This window comes from Somniosus microcephalus, chromosome 19, assembly GCF_052327205.1.
Source record: "Somniosus microcephalus isolate GS21.2 chromosome 19, FLI_Smic_1.0, whole genome shotgun sequence".
Lineage (NCBI taxonomy): Eukaryota > Metazoa > Chordata > Chondrichthyes > Squaliformes > Somniosidae > Somniosus > Somniosus microcephalus.
The window spans coordinates 57,858,329-57,883,121 of NC_141005.1; the positions used below are offsets into that span (position 1 = coordinate 57,858,329).

At 44.8% G+C, this 24,793-nt stretch overlaps 1 protein-coding gene across 2 annotated transcripts in view; it reads left to right on the plus strand.

Annotated features, from left to right (window-relative positions):
* The window catches only part of sppl3 (signal peptide peptidase 3), a 271,477-nt gene that overhangs the window by 115,454 nt on the left and 131,230 nt on the right, over window positions 1–24,793 (plus strand). For both annotated transcript variants that reach the window (XM_085961834.1, XM_085961835.1), the window contains exon 2: window positions 9,863–9,940. Coding sequence is in view for 1 of the 2 variants with exons in the window: in XM_085961835.1 (XP_085817961.1) it covers window positions 9,863–9,940 (78 nt within the window). In the remaining variant the exon portion in view is untranslated. The remainder of the gene's footprint in view (window positions 1–9,862; window positions 9,941–24,793) is intronic.

The window sequence follows — 24,793 nt, forward strand, 5'->3', positions numbered from 1 at the left end:
TCAGCTATAGCTGGTACCTGTAGATAGCTTGTTGAGGCCTGAAAAAGGCAGGGTCAAAATATTGTGAAAAAGTTGAATGGATTTCTTCTTCTATTCATCTCCCATGCAAAACAAACAACCTACCACTTGAAACTCCGACTTACCTTGGTCAAGATGGGTAACTGCAATTAAGTTTATTACTTCCAGCCACTTCACTGCTTTGGTTCAGAGTGGAACCCACAATACTAGAACAAAGGCAAAATACTGCGGATGCTGGAAATCTGAAATATAAACAGAAAATGCTGGAAATACTCAGCAGGTTAGGCAGCATCTTTGGAGAGAGAAACAGAGTTAACGTTTCAGGTTGGAGACCTTTCACCAGAACTTTAATTCTGTTTCTAGATGCTGCCTGACCGGCTGAGTATTTCCAGCATTTACTGTTTGTCATCAATACACTGATCTAGAGAGAAAACAACAACTTACATTTTTGGTGCTGCTTATATAAAAGAATGTTTGAACATTTTCCAAGGGGCAGAGGTGGACACGTTGCAGGAAGTGAAGAAATTTAGACACGAGGTTTTTAGGAGGCTTTTGAAGGCGGGAAGTTGGGTAGCAAAGTGGAATGGTTTTGGAAGAACATTCTCGGGAACAAAAGCTGACAAATCCCCTGGATCTGACGGCCTATATCCGAGGGTTCTAAGAGGTGGCTGCAGAGATAGTGGATGCATTTGTTGTGATCTTCAAAAATTCCCTAGATTTTGGAATGGTCCCAGTGGTTTGGAAGGTAGCAAATGTAACACCACTATTCAAGAAAGGAAGGAGAGCGAAACTCCAGGCCAGTTAACCTGACACCAGTCATCGGGAAAATGCTGGAATCCATTATTAAGGAAGTGGTAACGGCACTTAGAAAATCATAATATGATTAGGCAGAGTCAACATGGTTTTATGAAAGGGAAATCATGTTTGACAAATCTATTCATTTTTTTTAAGGATGTAACTAGCAGGGTAGATAAAGGGGAACTAGTGGCTGTAGTATATTTGGATTTTCAAAAGGCATTCGATAAGGTGCCACATAAAAGGTTGTTGCACAAGGTAAAGGCTCATGGGGTTGTGGGTAATCTATTAGCATGGATATAGGATTAGCTAATGGACAGAAAACAGAGTAGGAATCAACAGGTCATTTTCAGGTTCGCAGGCTGTTAGTGGGGTGCTGCAAGGATCAGTGCTGGGGCCTCAGCTATTTGCAATCTATATTACTGACTTGGATGAAGGGACCGAGTGTAATGTATCCAACTTTGCTGACATACAAAGCTAGGTGGGAAAGTAAACTGTGAGGAGGACACAGCCTACGAAGGTATATGGACAGGTGAAGTGATTGGGCAATAAGGTGGCAGATGGAGGATAATGCGGGGAAATGTAAGGTTATTCACTTTGGTAGGAAGAATAGGAAAACAATATTTTTTAAATGGTGAGAAACTATTAAATGTTGCTGTTCAGAGGGGCCTGTGTATCCTTGTATACAAAACGCAGAAAGTTAGCATGCAGGTACATCTAGCACTTGGTATGTTGGCCTTTATTGCAAGGGAGTTGGCGTACAAGAGTAAGGAAGTCTTGCTGCAATAGTACAGGGCTTTGGTGGGACCACACCTGGAGTACTGTGCACAGCTTTGGTCTCCGTACCTAAGGAAGGATATAATTGTCTTAGAGAGGGTGCAATGAAGATTCACTAATTGATTTCTGGGATGAGTGGGTTGTCCATGAGGAGAGATTGAGTGGATTCGGCTTATACTCTCTGCACTTTTGAAAAATGAGAGGTGATCTTATTGAAACATAAGAATCTGAGCGAGCTTGACAGTGTAGATGCTAAGAGGCTGTTTCCCATGGCTGGAGAGTCGAGAATTAGGGGGCATAGGGTCAGGATAAGGGGTCAGCCATTTAGGACTGAGATGAAGAGAAATTTCTTCACTGAGGATTGTGAATCTTTGGAATTCTCTACCCCAAAGGGCTGTGGATACTCAGTCATTAAGTATATTCAAGGCTGAGATCGATAGATTTTGGACTCCAGGGGAATCGAGGGTTATGTGGATCGGGCGGGAAAGTGGAGTTGAGGCCGAAGATCAGCCATGACCTTATTGAATGGTGGAGCAGGCTTGAGGGGCCGTATTGTCGACTCCTGCTCTTACTTCTTATGTTCTTATGAACAGGGTGATGATGACTGAAGGATCAGACTATGATGATGGAGAATGATGAAAATTGGAAAGAGACAATTTTAGAAACCTATTTTCTCAATCCATTAATTTGAGTTGTAACAATCACTAGTATAGTTTAAGAAAAGAACTTTGTGTTTAGGCTGAATACATCATGGAGAAATTCTAATTACACCCCCATTCATGGAATTCAAGAACAAGTACACAGTGTTCAAACTATCTAGTTAGTGCTGGATTTTTGAATGCACAGAGAAGGGATGTAAGTAATAGCATAACATCGGTTTTGTGGAGGAAAATAAAAACGATCCATTCTAGAATCTTTCTGATGTGCTATTATCTTGTTTTATGGTTTTAGCTGGTTTTACTTTAATGGAATTTTCACAGGACCAGATTGTTGCCTGAAGAAAACTGGACTATTCCAGTTCTGTATCAGTCGGCCATCTAGTCCTGTTGCGTGCTTTTGTGATTATCCATCTGAAGAAGATGGAGCTTCTGTTAGTTTTTTTTTAAATGGTTTTGTCTGGGCTTTGAAGTTGTGTGGATTAAGACACAACTTGTTAAACCAGTAGTGCTAATTTGTTGACTTGACTGTTCCAGTGCTGTCCTGGCTGGCCTCCCAGCTTGCACCCTCCGTAAACTTGAACTCATCCAGAACTCTGCTGCCCATAATGTAACTCGCACCAAGTCCCGTTCACCCATCACCCCTGTGCTTGCTGAGGCTCCCGGTCTGGCAACACCTCCATTTTAAAATTCTTATCTTTGTTTTCAAATCTCTCCATGACGTCGCCTGTCTGTACCTCTGTAACCTCCTCCAGCATTACAACCCTCTCAGATCTCTGTGCGCCTCCAATTCTGGCCTCTTGCGCATCCCCGATTTTAATCACTCTACCATTGGTGACCGTGCCTTCAGATGTCTGGGCCCTAGGCTCTGGAATTCCCTCCCTAAACCTCCCCACCTCTCTCTCCCTCCTCCTTTAAGATGCTCCTTAAAACCTACCTCCTTGACCAAGCTTTTCAGCACCTGTCCTAATATCTCTGAGGCTCGGTGTTAAATTTTGTTTGATAACGCTCCTGTGAAGTGCCTTGGGACGTTTACTATGATAAAGGTACCATATAAATGCAAGTTGTTGTTGTGATTTCAGCTAAATACCTTGTAGAGTTCCCATGTTAGTCATTAGTAAGGGTACGGTATTATTATCTTGTTTTTGCTTTTGTGGTTCAGGGACTGTTCATGAAGTGTGATTAAAACTCCATTATAGAACCATAGACATTTACAGCACAGAGGGAGGCCATTCGACCCATCGTGTCTGTGCAGGCCGAAAAAGAGCTATCCTGCCTAATCCCACTTTCCAGCTCTTGCTCCATAGCCTTATAGGTTACGGCACTTCCAAGTGCATATCCAGGTACTTTACATGTGATGAGGGTTTCTGCCTCTACCACCCTTTCAGGCAGTGTGTTCCAGACCCCCACCACCCTCTGTGAAAAAAGTTCTCCTCAACTCCCCTCTAATCCTTTTACCAATTACTTTAAATCTATGCCCCTTGGTTATTGACCTCTCTGCTAAAGGAAATAGGTCCTTCTTATCCACTCTATTTAGGCCCCTCATAATTTAAAACACTTCAATCAAGCCTCCCCTCAGCCTCCTCTGTTCAAAAGAAAACAACCCCAACCTATCCAATCTTTCCTCAGATCTAAAATTCTCCAGACCTGACAGCATCCTCGTAAATCTCCTCTGTACCCTCTCCAGTGCAATCACATCTTTCCTGTAATGTAGTGACCAGAACTGTACGCAGTACTTTAGCTGTGGCCTAACTAGTGTTTTATACAGTTCAAGCTTAACCTCCCTGCTCTTATTCTATGCTTCAGCTAATAAAGGAACGTATCCCGTATGCTTTTCTTAACCACCTTATCTACCTGTCGTGCAACCTTCAGGGACCTGTGAACATGCACTCCAAGGTCCCTCTGTTCCTCTACACTTTTCAGTATCCTACGGTTTATTGTGTATTCACTTGCCTTGTTAGTCCTCCCCAAATGCATTACTTTACACTTCCATTGTGTCTGATTTATTAGGGCAATTAGTTCTAATATAATGTCATAATACTGCATTTTAAAAGTTTTTTGCCCCATTACACTGATTTGGAAAGGGAAAAAGCACATTGACCAACTGAAATATAGTCCAGTCTTTGAGCATTTTTATTAACCGATGAGGTGCTGGTGATGGCATTAACTTGAACTTGGAACTTTGCAGAGAAAGCAACCCTTTCCCAATTTAATATACATTCAGTATTGGCTGTATTTTTTTTACTCTTTTGGCTGTAGCGTGATCTACAGGAAACTTTGTGCTATCCGGCACCGACGGGACCGAGCTGTTGCCGTTCCCTCAAAACTGCCGGACACACCAGCGCTAATGTTGAAGCATACAGAGCTTTTCAGCTCCGTATCTGGCAACAAACACTGTTAGCTTCTAGACAGTCGGCCGTACCTTGGCAGCGCCTCTGTAGCTTAGCAACAGCTTCAGAGAGACTTTGCAGAGCCTGACTGTTGGAAAAAAAAGCCACGAGAAGAAAAAAAAGCCACGAGAAGAAAAAAAAACCTAACAAAACGGCTCCTGATTTTTGCCGGTGGCTCGAGCTTGCCGGACATTTAGCCTCCGGATAACACAAAGTTTCCTGTACGCTGCAGTTGCAGTTTTTGGACTGGCAGTTGAAATCCCAAAATAATTAGTTTGCTTTCAAAAGCACTAACCTGCATTGGTCTGGTCAAAACTGAGAAGGCAAGGATGCAAAATATAATGTGGTTTATATCTCATCCTGAATCTAGAAATTTAAAGAAAGCTCTAGATAGCTAAAAGGATATTTGAAACTATAATTCTGAATAGAGGGGAAAGTGGATAAGGAAGAGGTGTTAAGATAGCACAATGCTATCCTGATAGACCTAGCGTTTATGTTTGGAAGAGAAGGTTTAGTTTCAAAGTAATACTAGTAACTGCTGGACTTCTGTGTGTTTTCATTTCTGTTGAAAATAGATGAGCAGGGAAAGAATAATAGACTGGTGGTCAACTCTAGAGTTGTCACTCATCTTATTTCTTCTCTTCTTCTTAGGCAGTCCCTCGGAACAGAGGATGGCTTGCTTCCACGTTAAAAATGAGTTCTCAGGTGACTGATGTCCAATGCGGGACCTACAGTCTCTGTCTCAGGCGGGGCAGACGGTGGTTGAAGGGGCGGGTGGGTGGGGTGCTTGGGTTAACTTGTGCTGCCTGCGCTTGTCTTCCGCTTGCTCCCGGCGAAGAGACTCGAGATGTTCGGCACCTTCCCGGATGCTTCTCCTCCACTTTGTGCGGTCTTGGACCAGGGATTCCCAGGTGTCGGTGGGGATGTTACACTTTTTCAAGGAGGCTTTGAGGGTGTCCTTTAAGTGTTTCCTCTGCCCACCTGGGGCTCTCTTGCCGTGCCGGAGCTCCGAGTAGAGCGCTTGTTTTGGGAGTCTCGTATCGGGCATGCGGACAATGTGACCCGTTCACCCTTATTTTTCCTTTGGGCTAGACTTTTTGCCCCGTATACGTCTTCAAGACAATCTTTGTATCTCTCAAGGGTATATGTGAGAATAGCCGCTTGTAGTCCCTTCGGTTTATGACTGTTAGGGCTGATCCTGTGTCCAATTCCATTTTCACTTGGACTCCTGCTATCTTGAGCATGACCCAGATAGTTTGGTGATCCTCCGTTTTGATCACATTATGTAGTTTCAGACAACCCAGCTCCTTGCTTCCGGAGTCTGTATCACTCTTCTGTTCATCTGAACTACTCTCCGTCACCTTATGTACCTTCTTGTTCTTCTCCTGTGGAGATTTCTTGCTGGTTTTCTTTCCTGACCTGCAGACTTTTGCTATGTGTCCTACTTTTCCACACTGTCTGCACACTTTGTCCTTGAACCAGCAATCATTATGGTCGTGTGTTGTTCTGCCGCAGCGATAGCACTTCACTGTTCCGTATGACATTTCATTTGTGCCATATTCTTGCGGTCTGCGTTGTATCTCTGCAGTGCCCCGTGCTGCTGCTTCATGTGATACTGCAATGCTGAAAGCCTTGTCCAGTGTAAGATCCTTTTCTGATAGAAGCCGTTCCTGGGTTCCTTCACTTTGAAGCCCACACACAAACTTGTCCCTTAAAGTATCTGCTAGTCCCGTTCCAAACTGGCAGTGTTTCGATAGCTTGCGCAGAGCCGTTAAATACTCAGCATTACTTTCATCTTTATGCTGGTTCCTTTTGTGAAACTTAAATCTTTCTGCTATCAGCAGCGGTGTGGGGTTTAAGTGGTCCTGTAGGATTGACACTGTTTTCAAAATCCTTTTCTACTGGCTTCTCTGGAGTTACTAGGTTTCGTAGTAAGCCATACGTTTTTGCACCCATTGAATTCAACAATACCAGCGCTTTCTTGTCATCTGGCACTTCATTCGCCTTGCAGTATACTTCTATGCGTTCGACATATGTCGTCCAATCTTCGACTTCATTGTCGAACGCTGTGATACTGCCACTCTTCGGCATTTTTGGGTGTGGTTAGACTGGCTTAAAATGGCGTCTCCCGCACTTTCCTTTCTTCCCCGCTGCGGCTTAAAATGGCGTCTCCCGCACTTTCCTTTCTTCCCCGCTGCAGCTTAAAATGGCGTCTCCCGCGCTGCTGCCAACGCTGCTCTCGGCGGTCCTCGTGGCAAATGGCGTCGCCCTGTGGGTTTCGCGCGCTGCTGCTGCCAACGCCGCTCTCTGCAGTCCTCGTGGCAATGGCAGCGCCTCGCGTTTTCCTGCGCGCCTCTTTCCCCCGTTGACGCTGCTCGGCCCTTGAACACCGGCTGCGCTCTGCTGTCTCTCGTCTCTCTCCCCCGTTGACGCCGCTCGGTCCTGAACACCGGCTGCGCCCTGTGCGCTCTGCCCTCTCTCCCCCGTCGACGCTGCTCGGCCTTTTTCTGTGCCGCTCGGTCGGGCTCTAGCCCGCCGCTGTCCGGGAAGGGTCTGCGCAGTACCTGTTGCCAGCCTGTTTCGCTGGACCACCGTGACTGGAAAGCCAAGCCTGGCTCTTGACAGCCTCCCCTGCGATGCTCAAATCTCCGCTGGATGACTGGGCGGTTGCCCGTGGTCGACGCCCGTGCTTCTGGACTCTACCTTCTTCCACTGTTCTCCAGGAGCGAATCCCTGGGAGGTGATGCAGAGTTGCAGGTAGGTTCGAATCCCATCCTCGTTGCCAATGTTATATCAGTGTATCTTAATGTTGTGTCCTTCAATAATCAGACAACAGACTGCAGGGAACGATTCAACAGGTGTTTACTGAATGAGGGTTACTCTAGAACTGACTGTACAGATCACTACTCAGGGTTTATATACAGGTGTGGTCACTGCCGGTACTACAGTATACAGGAGCTGTAAAAAGTAGTTCTCTCCCTTAAGGTATATATACATTACATACATTACAATTTTTATTCAAAATATACAAATGTTGAATTTTAAAAAGAAATGGATGTTAAAATAATTTTAAAAGGAAGCTACCCTTTATTTTAAATGTTATTGAAATTACTATTGTCAATTAAAACGATGAGGGTTTGTGATGTTCCTCTGTGCTATTTTAATTAAGGTATTGAGCAGGTTCACCTTTTAAGTTGGTGGGCAGAGGAATGTTGTACAAACCCATTAAGCATTCATCCTCTAATCTTGCCAGCAGTAATTTCTACCCTTGTGTGGTGTGCAGGGAGTGTGACACCATTTGTAAACTTGGTTGGATTAGGAAAGATTAGTTGAATCAAACGTGTTAAGCTGTGGGAACTATTACTTTAAAGTTTCCCATTTGTGCATTTTAATGAATGTTGTACGAGTTCATTCACAGCATGTTGAAGTGGTTTTGATTTATTCACAAACAGAAATGTGACCTCGATTGACCTCTGTTTTAGTTGAATACAATTAATTCTGCAGCTTGTGGTGACCTGACCTTTTGCATGATGGGGAGGCCTTGAAGTACTCCAGGCACCAACGTTGAAATGCAATGATGCTGGGCCTGGAAATACTTCCTGTTATGAGCAGCTAAATTTGTTTTGAGACAGCCAAGTCAGAAGGATTGATTCAATTCAGGCGGTTATTCACTCCCACTTTTTGGTGGGGGGAGGAAGGTTAATTAAAGCAAAGTGGGCTTTAATTTCTTGTTCTATTAAGTTCGTGTTGTTCATACTTTTATATGTATGCAAAAGATTTTATTTCCTGATTAACCTATGTTTGCAGCACTGTTCAACCTCTGCTGATTCACTGACCACTACGCACAGGTTACATAAACCTCCAAGATTGTGACAAAAGATAACCACAGCCTGATGCAAACGTTGATGCCTAAAAATATTGCACAAGTCTGCATTGTTCCTTAGGGGACTGGGTTATGATAGTTTATAGTGGGGAAAACAAACTCCAGTTTTAATACTTTAAAACGTTGGCACATTAACACACTTGGCAGAAGTATTTCTTCACATAGTATCAAAACAAGTATTGTATTGCTGCTTGGAGAAACATGTCCATATCCCCTGCAAATGTTTATAATTTTGTTTGGGTGTACATGTGGCAGTGAATAGTGCAAAGTGAGATTTTTTGGGGTATTTACATTAAATTAGAGTTTGTTACTGGTGAAATAATAAAAATATCTACAAGAAGTATCACTGTGTTGGGTTGATATTTAAGGAACCATAAATGTGGCCTGAGAAAGACTACTATATATTTTGATATTGCAGTTCTGTTCTTGACACATTGTGGCTAAATATTAGAGAATTTCTTCACCATATTTATCTTTGAAGATGTAAATAGGAATGCTTCTGTTTTGGAGGAAATGCCAACCTCTACATGTACGCATCTGTTCTCCGAATGAGCTGCTGAAAGCTTGGTATTGTTTCTCAGGTTCTTGACAGAAATAGCAAGTTTTATATTTGGAAAGCTGCAGAATGCTTCACAGCCGATGAAGTACTTTTGAAGTGTAGCCACTTGTAATGCAGGGAAATGCAGCTGTCGATTTACACACAGCAAGGTCTCGCAAAACAGCAATGAGAAAAATGACCAGCTAATCTGTTTCAATCATGTTGGTTGAGGGATCAGTGTTGGCCAGGACACTGGGACAACTCCCCTGGCATCTTTTACATCCACCTGAGAGAGCAGATGGGCCCTCGGTTTAATGTGCATCCGTGAACCTAGAATATGTGCTGAAATCTATTGAGTGGAGCTTGAACACACGACCTTCTGACTTGGAGGTGAGAGTTAAGGCTGACCTGAATGGCAATTGTTAGTCATGTTTGAGCCTTGACACTGAATATCAGTGAGCTGTTCAACTGTGGCAGCACCACAATGCAGCCTCACCGGTCATACAACTTGCACATCCGGCAGAGGTCATTGGGATTGCTGACCAGTTTTAGTGCCCTTATCCCAGGGACCCCGATTGCTGCCACTGTCAGCTAACTCTGCACAAACTAGACGTCAGGCCTGGGACCTTCCTGGTCTGCATGGTTCAGCTGACCAATGGAAAAAGTTGCAAAGCCATTGGGAAAGCTCAATTAAATTATTGAACTCAAAATATTTTGAAAGATCATTTTAAGGATATGTTTAATGATGCAGTGTCTTTCTTTTAAAATATGGTCATCTAAATTTTGCTTTCTCTTCCTCCTGTAGGGCCTATTCCCTTGTGGATTCCAGTCAAGTCTCTACCTTCCTTATCTCCATTCTACTCATTGTCTATGGAAGCTTCAGGTATGTGTATTATTAGCTTCAGTAGCAGAGATGTATTTAATGTAGGAACTGTTTGGTGACTCTATTGCGGCAAACACTCAGAGGCGGTCCCAAGGCGTTGGTTTTCATATTGCAGTCTAGAGAGTCTGAGGTAAAAAAAAAAAAAGATAATTCACACACTACCACATTTAGGTGATTTGAGGAAGAAGACTTTGTTTCCAGGGTAGGCACGCACCCCCTACACAAAAAAGGCTGAACCACGCTCCAATTTATCTACCCCTAAGTCGCACGTGTATCCTTCATAATGGTATAAGCACCATTCCAAAAGGAATTAAGTGAGGGATTCTAAAGAGAACGACGCAAGATGTGCCGAGAAAGTGGAAGGGAAAATGAGAGCGCTTACAATTGAAGTGGAGAGTGAGCAATGGAATATTCTTTGCAAATTGAAGTGTTAAAAATGAGCCTTTTTTGTCATGTTTAATTTTTTCTATTTCAATGTCATTTTATGCTTTTCTGATTTCATCCGCTCCCTCCCCCTTTCTTTTCATTCTGCTCATGTACTTTTAATTCCATAAAATCCAATGTATGTACGCACAAGAGAAATTTTAGGAAAGGTAATTTGGGTTAACGAGCTTGCCCCTTTTACTGATTTCCATCTCGCCTTCCTGCTTTTTAAAAAAATCAGAATCCTCACCCTGCTCTTTGGAAACTTGACTAATTATCTCTTGAATCCATTTATACTATTCGCTGGAGTGGCCTTTCCAGGTTGTGTAGGTTCCGTTTCTGTTTGTACATTGTACACGGCATCCCCAATACAAAATGGACGACAGGTGGTTTATATACCATATATATATTGGTCATTTGTACTTTTTATTTGGGAAAGAGATGGGGAATATTTAAAGTGAGAAATTGCATGGGCAGCCATTTAAATTTTTTAAAGAAATATCAAAGTGGGCTATCTTCACCTGGATGGAGCAAGGAGAGTATGGTTGGCCGAATGGAGTAATTTGGCAGGTGCAAAGGCCAACTCGATGTCCAGTCTGCCAGATTCTTCTAGCTCTTCTCCAAATTTGACATTGGAATGAAAATACCTCCCTGACGTTGGCTTTTCTTAAAGCAGTTGTATTTTGGCAGAAGTGATTTAGGTTAATTGTACGAAGGTTGGGTTGTGGTTAATCTCTGAACTGATATGACACCTTCTGGCTATTATAACTACAACACTATGTTGGGTGAAAACGTAAAATGGATGGGAGGCAGATGAATTAAAATTTTCTAACTTCCATTAATGCTCAGAATCAACAAATCTTTGCTGTTTCTGGATTGAACAATGACAATGAATCTGGAGTTGAAACATTAGAGCATAGGACATAGAAAAATAGGAGCAGGAGTAGGCCACGCAAGCCTTCTCTGCCATTCAATAAGATCATGGCTGATCCTCTATCTCAATATCATATTCCTGCTCTCTCCCCATACCCGTTGATGCTTTTTGTGTCTAGAAATCTATCTATCTCCTTCTTAAATATATTCAGTGACTTGAAGTTGACTGTTTAACAGAGATTACTTCAGATTAGTACTGATGGTAAGTGGCTGTTTGTTCCTGTACTTGGTCACTTGAGGCTGTCCACTTAAATAACATTTTGTTTCTTAAAACAGTGGTTCTCAAACTTATTTGGTTGAAGGACCCCATTTCAAATCGATTAGTAATCACAGATCCCCCTCCCATCTAAATTATAGTACGATATAATACTCATAATATGAAAGTGCTGCATGTAAGGAGTGTCTTAATATTTTTAAGAAAACAGGTATTTACTTACAGATATCAGTGAGATGGGTGTGCCTGTTTCTCACTGTCTATCCTTGGTGTGATGTTTGACAATTTATTTAAAGCTGCACCTGCTGTTTACTTTCCTACTTGTTATTAATTTTAAGTATTGTCCTAAAAACTACTGCTCATCTATGAATTTTAATTACAAACCATTTAATTGCAAACCATTTTTTCCCCAAATAATTTTAAATTGGCCTCAATTTTAATTCAATGCTAAAGTGGTGAAATTAAAAAGAACTCGAGATGAAAGAAACCTCCCAAAACATGCAGCTGCTTGAGTGATTGGGATCATCTGTTTCATACCTGTCTGCCTCATACCTGTCTGCGAACTTCCACATCAAACAAACTACTTCTTTTCACGGTCAGGGCGTTCCCAGTGAGTCAGGAACAAGTTCTTGCATTTCCAGCTCTTGGCCAGACCACACCCTGCCATCTCCAGCCTGTGACATGTGAACCCGAACTCTTCTCTCTTCCTTCCCCCCTTCCCCCTCTCCCCAACAAAACAACAGCCAGGCAACCTGCCAAAGTCTCCAACAGCCCCGCTCCCTCCACCCCGTAACTTCCAGAACCTTCCAGCACATAAATCGGTGCTGCCGCAGTAACGGCACTTAAGCGCGATTTGGCCCAGTGGAGGCTTCAACTCGCCAACAGTAATGATCGACAGCGATGCTGAGGACATTTTGGATAGCACGTTTAGGGAGTTGGTCACACCGCAGGTAAAGGCTGCACAGGCAGGAAGGGAATGGATGACCACCAGGCAGAGTAGTAGGCACAAGCAGGTAGTGCAGGGGTCCCCTGTGGCCATCCCCCTCTCAAACAGATATACCACTTTGGATATTGTTGAGGGAGATAGCTTATCAGAGGAAGACAGCAGCAGCCAACTTCCTGGGACCGTGGGTGGTTCTGCTGCACAGGACGGGAGGAAAAAGACTGGGAGAGCTATAGTGATAGGGGATTCTATTGTAAGGGGAATAGATAAGCGTTTCTGCAGCCGCAAGGGAATAGATAGGCATTTCTGCAGCCGCAAACGCGACACCAGGATGGTATGTTGCCTCGCTGGTGCAAGGGTCAAGGATGTCTCGGGGCGGCTGTAGGGCATTCTGGAGGAGGAGGGTGAACAGCCAGTTGTTGTGGTGCATATAGGTACCAACGATACAGGTAAAAAACGGGATGAGCTCCTAAAAGCTGAATAGAGGGAGTTAGGTGGTAAATTAAAAAATAGGACCTGAAAGGTAATAATCTCAGGATTGCTACCAGTGCCACGTGTTAGTCAGAGTAGAAATAGAAGGATATTTCCGATGAATACGTGGCTAGAGGAATGGTGCAAGGGGGAAGGATTCAAATTCCTGGGACATTGGAACCGGTTCTGGGGGAGGTGGGACCAGTACAAACTGGACGGTTTGCACCTGGGCAGGACCGGGACCAATGTCCTAGGGGGAGTGTTTGCTAGTGCTGTTGGGGAGGGTTTAAACTAAAATGGCAGGGGGTTGGGAACCTGTGCAGGGAGACAGAGGAAAGGGAAGCAAGGGTAGAAACAAAAGACAGGAAGGAGAAAAGCAAAAGTGGAAGGCAGAGAAATAAAGGGTGTAAATCAAACAGGGCTACAGTAAATAATAATTGGAAAAGGACTAAGTGTTTAAAAAAAAAAAAAACAAGCCTAAAGGCTTTGTGTCTTAATGCGAGGAACATTCGTAAAAAGGTGGATGAATTAGCTGCACAAATAGATGTAAACGGATATGATGTAATTGGAACAACGGAGACATGGCTCCAGGGTGACCAAGGCTGGGAATTCAACATCCAGGCGTATTCAATATTCAGGAAGGACAGGCAAAAAGGAAAAGGAGGTGGGGTAGCATTGCTGATTAAAGAGGAGATTAACACAATAGTAAGGAAGTATATTAGTTCTGATGATGTGGCATCTGTATGGGTAGAGCTGAGAAATACCATGAGGCAGAAAATGTTAGTGGGAGTTGTATACAGAACCCCAAACAGTAATGCTGAGATTGGGGATGGCATTAAACGGGAAATTAGAGACGCGTGCAATAAGGGCACAGCAGTTATCATGGGTGACTTTAATCCACATATAGATTGGGCTAACCAAATTAGTAACAATACTGTGGAGGAGGAATTCCTCGAGTGTATACGGGATGGTTTCCTGGACCAATATGTCGAGGAACCAACTAGAGATCAGGCCATCTTAGACTGGGTATTATGTAATGAGAAAGGATTAATTAACAATCTTGTTGTGCGAGGCCCCTTGGGGAGGAGCGATCATAATATGATAGAATTCTTCATTAAGATGGAGAGTGCAGTAGTTGACTCGGAGACAAGGGTCCTGAATTTAAATAAAGGAAACTACAATGGTATGAGGCGCGAGTTGGCTAGGATGGATTGGGGAACGTTACTTAGAGTTGACGGTGGATAGGCAATGGCAAACATTTAAAGATCGCATGGATGAACTACAGAATTTGTTCATCCCTGTTTGGCATAAAAATAAAACAGAAAAGGTGACTCAACTGTGGCTAATAAGGGAAATTAGAGATAGCATAAGATCCAAGGAGAGGACATATAAATTGGCCAGAAAAAGCAGCAAAACTGAGGATTGGGAGCAGTTTAGGATTCAGCAGAGGACGACAAAGGGATTAATTAAGAGGGGGAAAATAGAATATGAGAGTAAGCTTGCGGGGAACATAAAAACTGACTGTAAAAGCTTCTATACATATGTGAAGAGAAAAAGATTGGTGAAGTCAAGCGTAGGTCCCTTGCAGTCAGAATCGGAGGAATTTATAATGGGGAACAAAGAAATGGCAGACCAATTAAATACATACTTTGGTTCTGTCTTCACCAAGGAGGAAACAAATAACCTTCCAGAGATTTCGGGAAACATTGGGTCTAATGAGAGGGAGGTAATGAATGAAATCAGTATTTGTAGGGAAATGGTGTTAGGGAAATTGACGGGATTGAAGGCCGATAAATCCCCAGGGCCTGATCATCTGCATCCTAGGGCACTTAAGGAAGTGGCCCTGGAAATAGTAGATGCATTGCTGGTCGTCTTCCAAAATTCTATAGATTCTGGAATAGTTCCCATGGATTGGAGGGTAGCTAATGTAACCCCACTATTTAAAAAAGGTGGTAGAGAGAAAACAGGGAATTATAGACTGGGAAGCCTGACGTCGGTAGTGGGGAAAATGCTGGAGTCCATTATAAAAGATGTAATAGCAGAGCACTTGGAAAACAGTGACAGGATCAGACAAAGTCAACATGGATTTACAAAAGGAAAATTATGCTTGACTAATCTACTGGAATTTTTTGAGGATGTAACTGGTAGAATAGATAAGGGAGAACCAGTGAATGTGGTGTATTTGGACTTTCAGAAGGCTTTCGATAAGGTCCCGCACAAGAGATTTGTTGTGTCTGTGTATAATAAGACACAGACTGCAGGAGAACGGTATAACAGGTGTTTACTCAACGTGGCTCACACGGGAACTGGTCTGTACAGATTACTACTCAGTGCTATATACAGGTGTGGTCACTGCCGGTACTGCAGTATACATGAGCTGTAAAAAGTAGTTCCCCCCCTTAAAGGCATATACATTACAATTCCTCCCCTTTTAGATTAACAGTACCATAACACTCATTTAACAATTAAATATCAAACTAATTACAATTAACACTTTTAACATGCAACATTAGCTGAAAATAGTCTATTTATATATTCAGTCTTTGGGGAGGCTTCCTGATCCTTTCTGGATAGCGCCTCTCCCGAGTGTCTTGCTCTTGGTGCGGAGGCGATTCTGGCCCCCTGTCGTCGGTTGGTTCATCAGCTTCCGATGCTACTGTTTCTGGGGTAGATGCGACCTGTACGTCGGGTTCATCACCAGGTACGTATGGGCGAGGCATGGGGTTGACTTGTTCCTGTGACTCTAGGATCTGGTCAGTATGGCGTCTCACGATGCTCTCCCCAACGTCCACTGTGTACATTAGTGGGCCCTGCCGTGTGCATATCGTTCCTGGCTGCCATTTTTCTGTTCGGTAGTCGCGGGCCAAGACTGGTTGCCCTACATTGAAGCTCCTTGTTGGCTTCTCATGGATGTGCTGGAATTGCTTACTCTCAACATCTCTTCGTACGTTTGGTCTGAGCAAATCCAGGCGAGATCTTAACCTTCGGTTAAAGAACATAATGGCTGGGGCCTGGTTGGTGACTGCATGTGTCGCATTCCGATAGGCGAACAGGAAATTGTCCACCTTGTGCTGCAGCGGAATGTTGTCATTGTACATAGCCTTTATTGCCTTCTTAAAGGTTTGTACGAACCTCTCAGCCAATCCATTTGTGGCTGGATGATACGGGGCGGATGTGTAATGCCTTACCCCATTCTTTTTCAAGTACCTCCGGAACTCTTCGGACACAAACTGTGGTCCGTTGTCGGAGCAAATCTGTTCTGGCAAGCCATTCTTGGCAAAAATGGTCCGTAGGACTGCAATAGTTTTCTCCGTGGTGGTGGAGGACATTTTGATGACCTCGGGCCATTTCGAGTGCGCATCCACGGCTATTAAAAACATTGAGTCCATGAATGGACCAGCAAAATCAATATGCACCTGTTGCCATGGGTGTAGAGGGGCCTGTGGTGGTGCATTTTGGACTTTCTGGCATCCTGAGCAGCTCTTGGTCAGGTCCTCGATTTGTTTATCGATTCCGGGCCACCACACAAGCCTTGGCTAGGCTTTTCATTTTTACCCCTCCCAGATGACCCTCATGAAGCTCATTGAGCACTCTATCCCTTAACTTGGGTGGAATTACCACTCGGGATCCACACATCAAGGTCCCCCGGCACACTGACAGCTGTTCTCTCCTTGTCGAGAATGCTGGCAACAGTGAGTCGCCACGTGCTGGCCATTCCTTCACCGTCAAATCATATACCCGAGACAGTGTCGGGTCATTTCGGGTTTCCTTTTCGATACAAGCGTTAGTTACCGGTAGGTATTCAACTATAGTCGAATGGAATATTTCGACAGGATCCACTGCTGGTGCTTTCTCCGCAGTAGGCAGTGGCAGGCGTGATAGCCCATCAGCATTTCCATGCTGTTTCGTGCCCTTATATTCAATCTCATAGTGGTGCGCCCCTAGAAAAAGTGACCATCTTTGTAGTCGTTGCGCAGTCATCACCAGAATGCCCTTCTTCGGATTAAAAATGGAGACAAGAGGCTGGTGATCAGTCAGCAAGGTGAATTTCTGCCCGTGCAGATAGTGATTGAACTTTTTCACTCCCCACACTAGGCTGAGGGCCTCCCTGTCAATCTGGGCGTAGTTACACTCGGCTGAGGTTAGTGATCGTGACGCAAAGGCTATTGGCCTCTCTGAGCCGTCCGAGAATTTGTGCGACAGCACCGCTCCAATGCCGTAGGGTGACGCATCACATGCCAACCGAATTGGTAATGCTGGGTTGTAATGGGCCAATACCTCTTTCGATGTGATTAGTGTTTTGCTCTTCTGGAAAGCTCGTCTACATTCGTCACTCCACTTCCATGGCACCCCAGTTTGCAGTAGGGTGTTCAGTGGGTGTAGTATTGTAGACAAATTTGGCAAGAACTTATGGTAGTAGTTTACCAGCCCGAGGAACGACCTCAGTTGTGACACATTTTCCGGTGCTGGAGCCTTGACTACTGCCTCAATCTTCTCTGGGGACTTATGTAACCCCTATTTATCGATAACGTGGCCACAATACGAGATCTGTTTTCTAAAAAACTCGCATTTGGGGCGGTTAGCTCGGAGCCCATATTCCTGCAATCTAGTGAGCACCTGCTCCAGGTTGGCAAGGTGATCACTGTCATTTTCACCCGTGACCAGGATGTCATCCAAATAGCACTGGGTCCCTGGGATCCCTTGCAGGACTTGTTCCATTGCCCTCTGCCAAATAGCCGGAGCTGATGCTACCCCAAATACCAGCCGGTTGTATTGGTAGAGACCTTTATGGGTGTTGATTGTGAGGTATTTTTTTGATGCTTCTTCTACCTCCCTCCATTTGCAGATCCGCCTGGGCCAGATCAATCTTAGTGAAGCGTTTCCCTCCAGATAGAGAGGCGAAAATATCTTCAATCCGCGGAAGTGGATATTGTACGGTGTGAAGGACCGGGTTCACTGTTACGTTAAAGTCCCCACAGATGCGAACCTTCTTTGGTTCCCCAGGCGTGCTGCTCAACGACTTTTTCATCACAGGGACGATGGGTGTAGCCCACTCGCTCCAGCCTACCTTGGACAGTACACCTGAACGTTCCAGACTCTCCACCTCTGCTCGACGGCTGGGCGGATCGCATAAGGTACCGGTCTGGCCTTAAAAAATTTTGGGCTTGCGTTTTCTTCAATTTTAATCGTCGCTGTCATGCCTTTTAGTGTTCCGAGTCCTTGCTGGAACACTTCTTTCGCGTCAGTTAGGATCTTTGACAGTCGCCCAGGTGTGACGTCGTCATCCTTTTTGTCAGCCACAGTCAGTGCCTGTATGGAATGCCAATCCAGTTGTATTTTCCGGATCCATTCACGTCCCAGTAATGGTGGTCCTCCATCTTGCAATACATACAGGTCTAGTTTTGGTGTTTCGTTACCGTTATATATAACGGTCACCCTTATTTTTCTTTTGGGGTAGACTTTTTGCCCTGTGTACGTCTTCAAAATAATTTTTGTGTCTCTCAAGGGTATGTGTGAGAATAGCCGCTCGTAGTCCCGTCGGTTTAGGGCTGATCCTGTGTCCAGTTCCATCTTTACCTGGACTCCTGCTATGTTGAGAGTGAGCCAAATGGTTCGGTGATCCTCCATTGTGATCACATTATGTAGTTTCAGACAACTCAGTTCCCTGCTTTCGGAGTCGTTCTCACTCTTTTGTTCGTCTGAACTATTCTCCGTCATCTTATGTACCTTCTTGTACTTTTCTTTGATAGGTTTCTTATTGCTGGTTTTCTTTCCCGACCTGCAGACTCGTGCTATGTGTCCTACTTTTCCGCACTGTCTGCACACTTTGTCTTTGAACCAGCAATCATTCTGGTCGTGTGTTGTTCTGCTGCAGCGATAGCACTTCTCTGTTCTATATGACATTTCGTTTGTGCCGTATTCTTGCGGTCTCTGTTGTATCTCTGCAGCGCCCCGTGCTGCTGCTTCACATGATACCGCAATGCTGAAAGCCTTGTCCAGCGTAAGGTCCTTTTCAGATAAAAGCCGTTTCTGGGTTCCTTCACTTTGAAGCCCACACACAAACTTGTCCCTTAAGGTATCTGCCAGTCCCGCTCCAAACTGGCAGTGTTTCGATAGTTTGCGCAGTTCTGTTAACTAATCAGCATTGCTTTCATCCTTATGCTGGTTCCGTTTGTGAAACTTGAATCTTTCTGCTATCGGCAGCGGTGTGGGGTTTAAATGTTCCTGTAGTATCGTTACTATGTCTTCAAAACTCTTTTCCATTGGCTTCGTTGTGGTTACTAGATTTCGTAATAAACCATACGTCTTTGCACCCATTAAATTTAACAATACCGACGCTTTCTTGTCATCTGACACTTCATTTGCCTTGCAGTATACCTCTATTCGTTCGACATATGTTGTCCAATCTTCGACTTCATTGTCAAATGCGGTGATACTGCCTCTCTTCGGCATTTTGGGTGTGGTTTAAAATGGCGTCTCCCGCGCTTGCCTTCCTCCCCTGCTGCTGCCAACGCCGCTCCCGGCGGTTCTCGTGGCAATGGCGGCGCCCTGTAGGTTTCGCGCACTTCTCCTGCGCTGCTGCCAACGCCGCTCTCGGCGGTCCTCGTGGCAATGGCGGCGCCTCACGGGTTTCTGCGCGTCTCTCTCTCCCTCTCTTCGACGCTGTTCGGCGCCTGAACACCGGCTGCGCCCTGTGCGCTCTGCCCTCTCTCTCTCTCTCTCTCCCCCGTCGACGCTGCTCGTCCCTTTGCTGTGCCGCTCGGTCGGGCTCTAGCCCGCCGCTGTCCGGGAAGGGTCTGCGCGCTACCTGTTGCCAGCCCGTTTCGCTGGACCACCTCGACTGGAAAGCCAAGCCTGGCTCTCGACAGCCTCCCCCGCAATTCTCGAGTCTCTGCTGGATGACTGGGCGGTTGCCCGTGGTCGACGCCCGAATCTCTGGCCTTGACCTCCAATCCACTGAACTCCAGGAATGAATCCCTGGGAGGTGATGCAGAGTTGCAGGTAGGTTCGAACTTGCCTTGTCGCCAATGTTGTGTCTGTGTATAATAAGACACAGACTGCAGGAGAACGGTATAACAGGTGTTTACTCAATGTGGCTCACACGGGAACTGGTCTGTACAGATTACTACTCAGTGCTATATACAGGTGTGGTCACTGCCGGTACTGCAGTATACATGAGCTGTAAAAAGTCGTTCCCCCTTAAAGGTATATACATTACAAGATTGGCATGCAAAATTAAACCAGATGGGATTGGGGGTAAGTTACTGACTTGGATAGAGAACTGGTTGGCAGACAGGAAGCAAAGAGTTGGACTAAACAGGTCTTTTTCCGAGTGGCAGGCAGTGACTAGTGGGGTACCGCAGGGATCAGTGCTAGGACCCTAGCTATTCACAATATATATTAATGATTTGGACGAGGGAACTAGATGCAATATCTCCAAGTTTGCAGACGACACAAAGCTGGGTTGGGCGTGTGTGCTGTGAGTTGAATGCAGAGAAACTCCAGTGTGATTTGGACAGGTTGGGTGATTGGGCAGATGTGAATAAATGTGAGGTTATCCACTTTGGTGGCAAAAACAGGAAGACAGATTATTATCTGAATGGCAATAGATTGGGAAAGGGGGAAGTGCAACGAGACCTGGGTGTCCTTGTGCACCAGTCGCTGAAGGTAAGCATGCAGATGCAGCAGGCGGTTAAGAAGGCAAATGGTATGTTGGCCTTCATAGCGAGAGGATTCGAGTACAGGAGCAAGGATGTATGCTGCAGTTGTACAGGGCCTTGGTGAGACCACACCTTGAGTATTGTGTGCAGTTTTGGTCGCCTTCTCTGAGGAAGGATGTTCTTGCCATGGAGGGAGTGCAGCGAAGATTCACCAGACTGATACCTGGGATGGCAGGAATGACGTATGAAGAGAGCTTGAGTCGATTAGGCTTATATGCGCTAAAGTTTAGAAGAATGAGAGGGGATCTCATTGAAACTTATAAAATTCTAACAGGACTAGATGCAGGAAGGATGTTCCCGATGGTGAGGAATCCAGAACCAGCCATTTAGGACTGAGCTGAGGAATTTCTTCACCCAGAGAGTGGTGAACCTGTGGAATTCTCTACCACAGAAGGCAGTGGAGGCCAACTTATTAAATATATTCAAGAAGGAGTTAGATATATTTCTTGAGGCTAAAGGGATATGGGGAGAAAGCAGGGACAGGGTACTGAATATTGAATGATCAGCCGTGATCTCATTAAATGGAACAGGCTCGAGGGGCCGAATGGCCTACTCTTCCTTTCTTCTATGTTTCTATGATCCAAGATTATTCTAGGCAACTGCTTCAGGAAAAGTTCACGCAACGAATAAAAACCTTCCAGTAGACCACACAAAGCCAGCAGGAGACTTGCGGTGAACGACGGCGACTCGCCCTTGGTTGAACTTTAAAACTTACTGACTCCCGATGAAACTTTTCTATTTCAGTCGCCCTTTGCTGCATTACCAGCGAGCCAACCTCCGCTCTCCTCCCACAGACACCATTGAAGTCTTTGGAAGGAACCCGAATGTGAACACTCTGGTCCCGCCTCCTCCCTGGTTCATTTTTACAGTCTGCAATTTTTCCAGAGGTCTTCCCCCAACTAATAATTGGTCAATGTTTCGTGGACCCCCGGAAAGTCTCGTGCGTGGACTCGAGTTTGAGAACCACTGTCTTAAAATTCCACTCATGCTGCCTTTAGAGTAATATCCACCCTGCAGTGGCCCCCCCCCCCCCCCCCCCCTCCAAGGAGATGGAGGAATAAGTGGGAATTGCCAAAGATAATGTGAACAACATACAAATTAAAGAGGAATAACTAGATTAACAGGAAACATGCAAGACCGAATATAGAGAGGAATAACTACAGGTAGAAAAGTTAGACCAGCCAACAGTCAGAGGAAACCTAAGGGAATTATTTTTCTGTTGCATTTCGTTGTGCGTTCGGGTTTCTGGTGGTTATTTCTGGCCATTTTAAGTTTTCACTAAATTAGTGTTTTGTTGGCCTTTCTGTTGCAACATTTGACAGTAAAAGGAATTACACGAGTGGAGCTACTGGGAACCAACTGATTTAATGCTGTTGAAACAACCTGCAACAGTGTGACACCTGTAACACTAAGGAACCAAAAGATTCTCTCTCGTGTAACACTGACTGACACTTAGGGTTTCTGATGTTTTTCCTTTATTTGTGAGGTTTTACTGGTGCTGCTGGAATAAATGCCAACTCTAATGTTTTTTCGTCTGGTCGTAAATGCCAAGTCCAAATGTTCTTGTCTGTTGGTAAACATAGTTAACTTGTGCATGATTAATGAGATGGAAATCCTACCCAGGCTAAAAGGGCTGGTTTTATTTTTTTAAATCCCATGGGATAGATGATATCCTGGAGTGGTAAAGGAGACGAGGGAGGAGATTTGTGCGACACTGATGGCGATTTATGAAGGAGTCACTAAACACTGGGGAGACAAATCAGAAACTGACAACGACAGACCCAGTAGTCTGTCTTTAATCCCAAGTAAAATAATGGAATCAATTATCGGATATAAGATTGAAGATTATCTGTACATTTGATAACTTAGTAAACAGTAGACAACATGGATTAGCAGGGGAAGGTCTTGCGTGACTAATCTCCTTGACTTCCTTGAGGAAGTGACAAGCCAAGTGGTCTGTTATGTAAGCCTCCCAACATGCTGTACTTAGACTTCCAGAAGGCATTTGATGCTTAAAAAAGGCTGTTGGTTAAGCTCAAAGCTTTGGATATTTGGAATAAAACTTGGATATGGATAAGAAACTGGCTGAAGGGTAGAACGCTGCTTGTTTGAGAGGGTACATTGGACGTGTTGAGTGCTTTTTCTGAGTCTGTCCACATATCCGGTAGTGAATTCAGTTTCTTCCTTGTAGTGGAGGTGCTTTTGCTATTTTCTTTCTTTGAGGTTTATTTTGTAAGAATAGCTTGACCTCGGCTGGTGACATACATGCTGACAAAGGGATGTTCTGTCCCTTCAATACTGATGTTTACTAAGGTGAGTCTTCTGAGTTAGAATACAGGCTTAATTGATTATATGTCCTCAATTAATATTTCACTCTGTTGTGTTGTAAGATGAGTGACTATTGTCCCCACCCAATTGAATCTACACTTGATGCCTGTTACACTAGACTCTAAAGGCCTATATCCATCTTCAAGCCTATCCTAATCTGCACTGCTAGTGAATTAAACCCCATACGATGATTCTTAGCTTTTAAAAAAAAAGTTAAGTATGTTTCCTCCATACTCCATACCTTTAACAACGACATCTTACATTTATATAGTGCCGTTAAAGTAAAGAACACCCAAGGTGTTTCGCAGATGGACATAAGCGTAGTGGTAATGTCACTGGACTAGTAATCCAGAGGCCTGGACTAATGATCCAGAGACATGAGTTCAAATCCCACCATGGCAGCTGGGGAATTTAAATTCAGTTAATTAAATAAATCTGGAATAAAAAGCTCGTATCAGTAATGGTAACCATGAAACTATCGGATTGTTGTAAAAACCCATCTGGTTCACTAATGTCCTTTCAGGGAAGGAAATCTGCCGTCTTTACCTGATCTGGCCTATATGTGACTCCAGACCCACAGCAATGTGGTTGACTCTTAACTGCCCTCTGAAATGGCCGAGCAAGCCACTCGGTTGTAACAAACCACAAAACACAATGAAACCGGATGGACCACCCGGCTTCGACCTCGGCACCAGTTATGGATATGGCAATGTCACAACCAGCCCAGTTGACCCTGCAAAGTCCTCCTCACCAACATCTGCGGATTTGTGCCAAAATTGGGAGAGCTGTCCCACAGACGAGTCAAGCAACAGCCTGACATAGTCATACTCACAGAATCATACCTTTCAGCCAATGTCCCAAACTTCCCCCATCACCAGCCCTGGGTATGTCCTGTCCCACCGGCAGGACAGACCCACCAGGGGTGGCGACACAGTGGTATACAGTCGGGAAGGAGTGGCCCTGGGAGTCCTCAGCATAGACTCCAGACCATGCAGTCTCATGGCTTCAGGTCAAGCATGGGCAAGCAAACCACCTGCTGATTAACACCTACCATACTCCTTCATGTTGCACACCACTTGGAAGAAGCACTGAGAGTAGCAAGGGCACAGAATGTACTCTGGGTGAGGGACTTCAATGTTTATCACCAAGAGTGGCTCGGCACCATTACTGACCGAGCTGGCCAAGTCCCGAAGGACATAACTGCCGGTCTGGGCCTGCGACAGGTGGTGAGAGAACCAACACGAGGGAAAAACCAACTTGATCTCGTCCTCGCCAATCTTCCTGTCACAGATGCATCTGTCCATGACAGTATTGGTAGCAGTGACCACTGCATAGTCATTGTGGAGACGAAGTCCTGTCGTCACACTGAGGACACCCTCCATCGTGTTGTATGGCACTACCACTGTGCTAAATGGGATAGTTAGAACAGATCTAGCAGCTCAAAACTGGGCATCCATCAGGCACTGTGGGCCATCAGCAGCAGAATTGTATTCCACCACAATCTGTAACCTCATGGCCCGGCATATCCCTCACTCTACCATTACCATCAAGCCAGGGGACCAACCCTGGTTCAATAAGGAGTGTTGACGAGCATGCCAGGAGCAGCACCAGGCGTACCTAAAAATGAGGTGCCAACCTCGGGAAGCTGCAACACAGGACTACATGCATGGTAAAAAGCGGAAGCAGCATGCTATAGACAGGGCTAAGCAATCCCACAATCAACGGATCAGATCAAAGCTCTGCAGTCCTGCCATATCCAGTCATAAATGGTGATGGATCATTAAACAACTAACTGGAGGAGGAGACTCCATGAATAACCC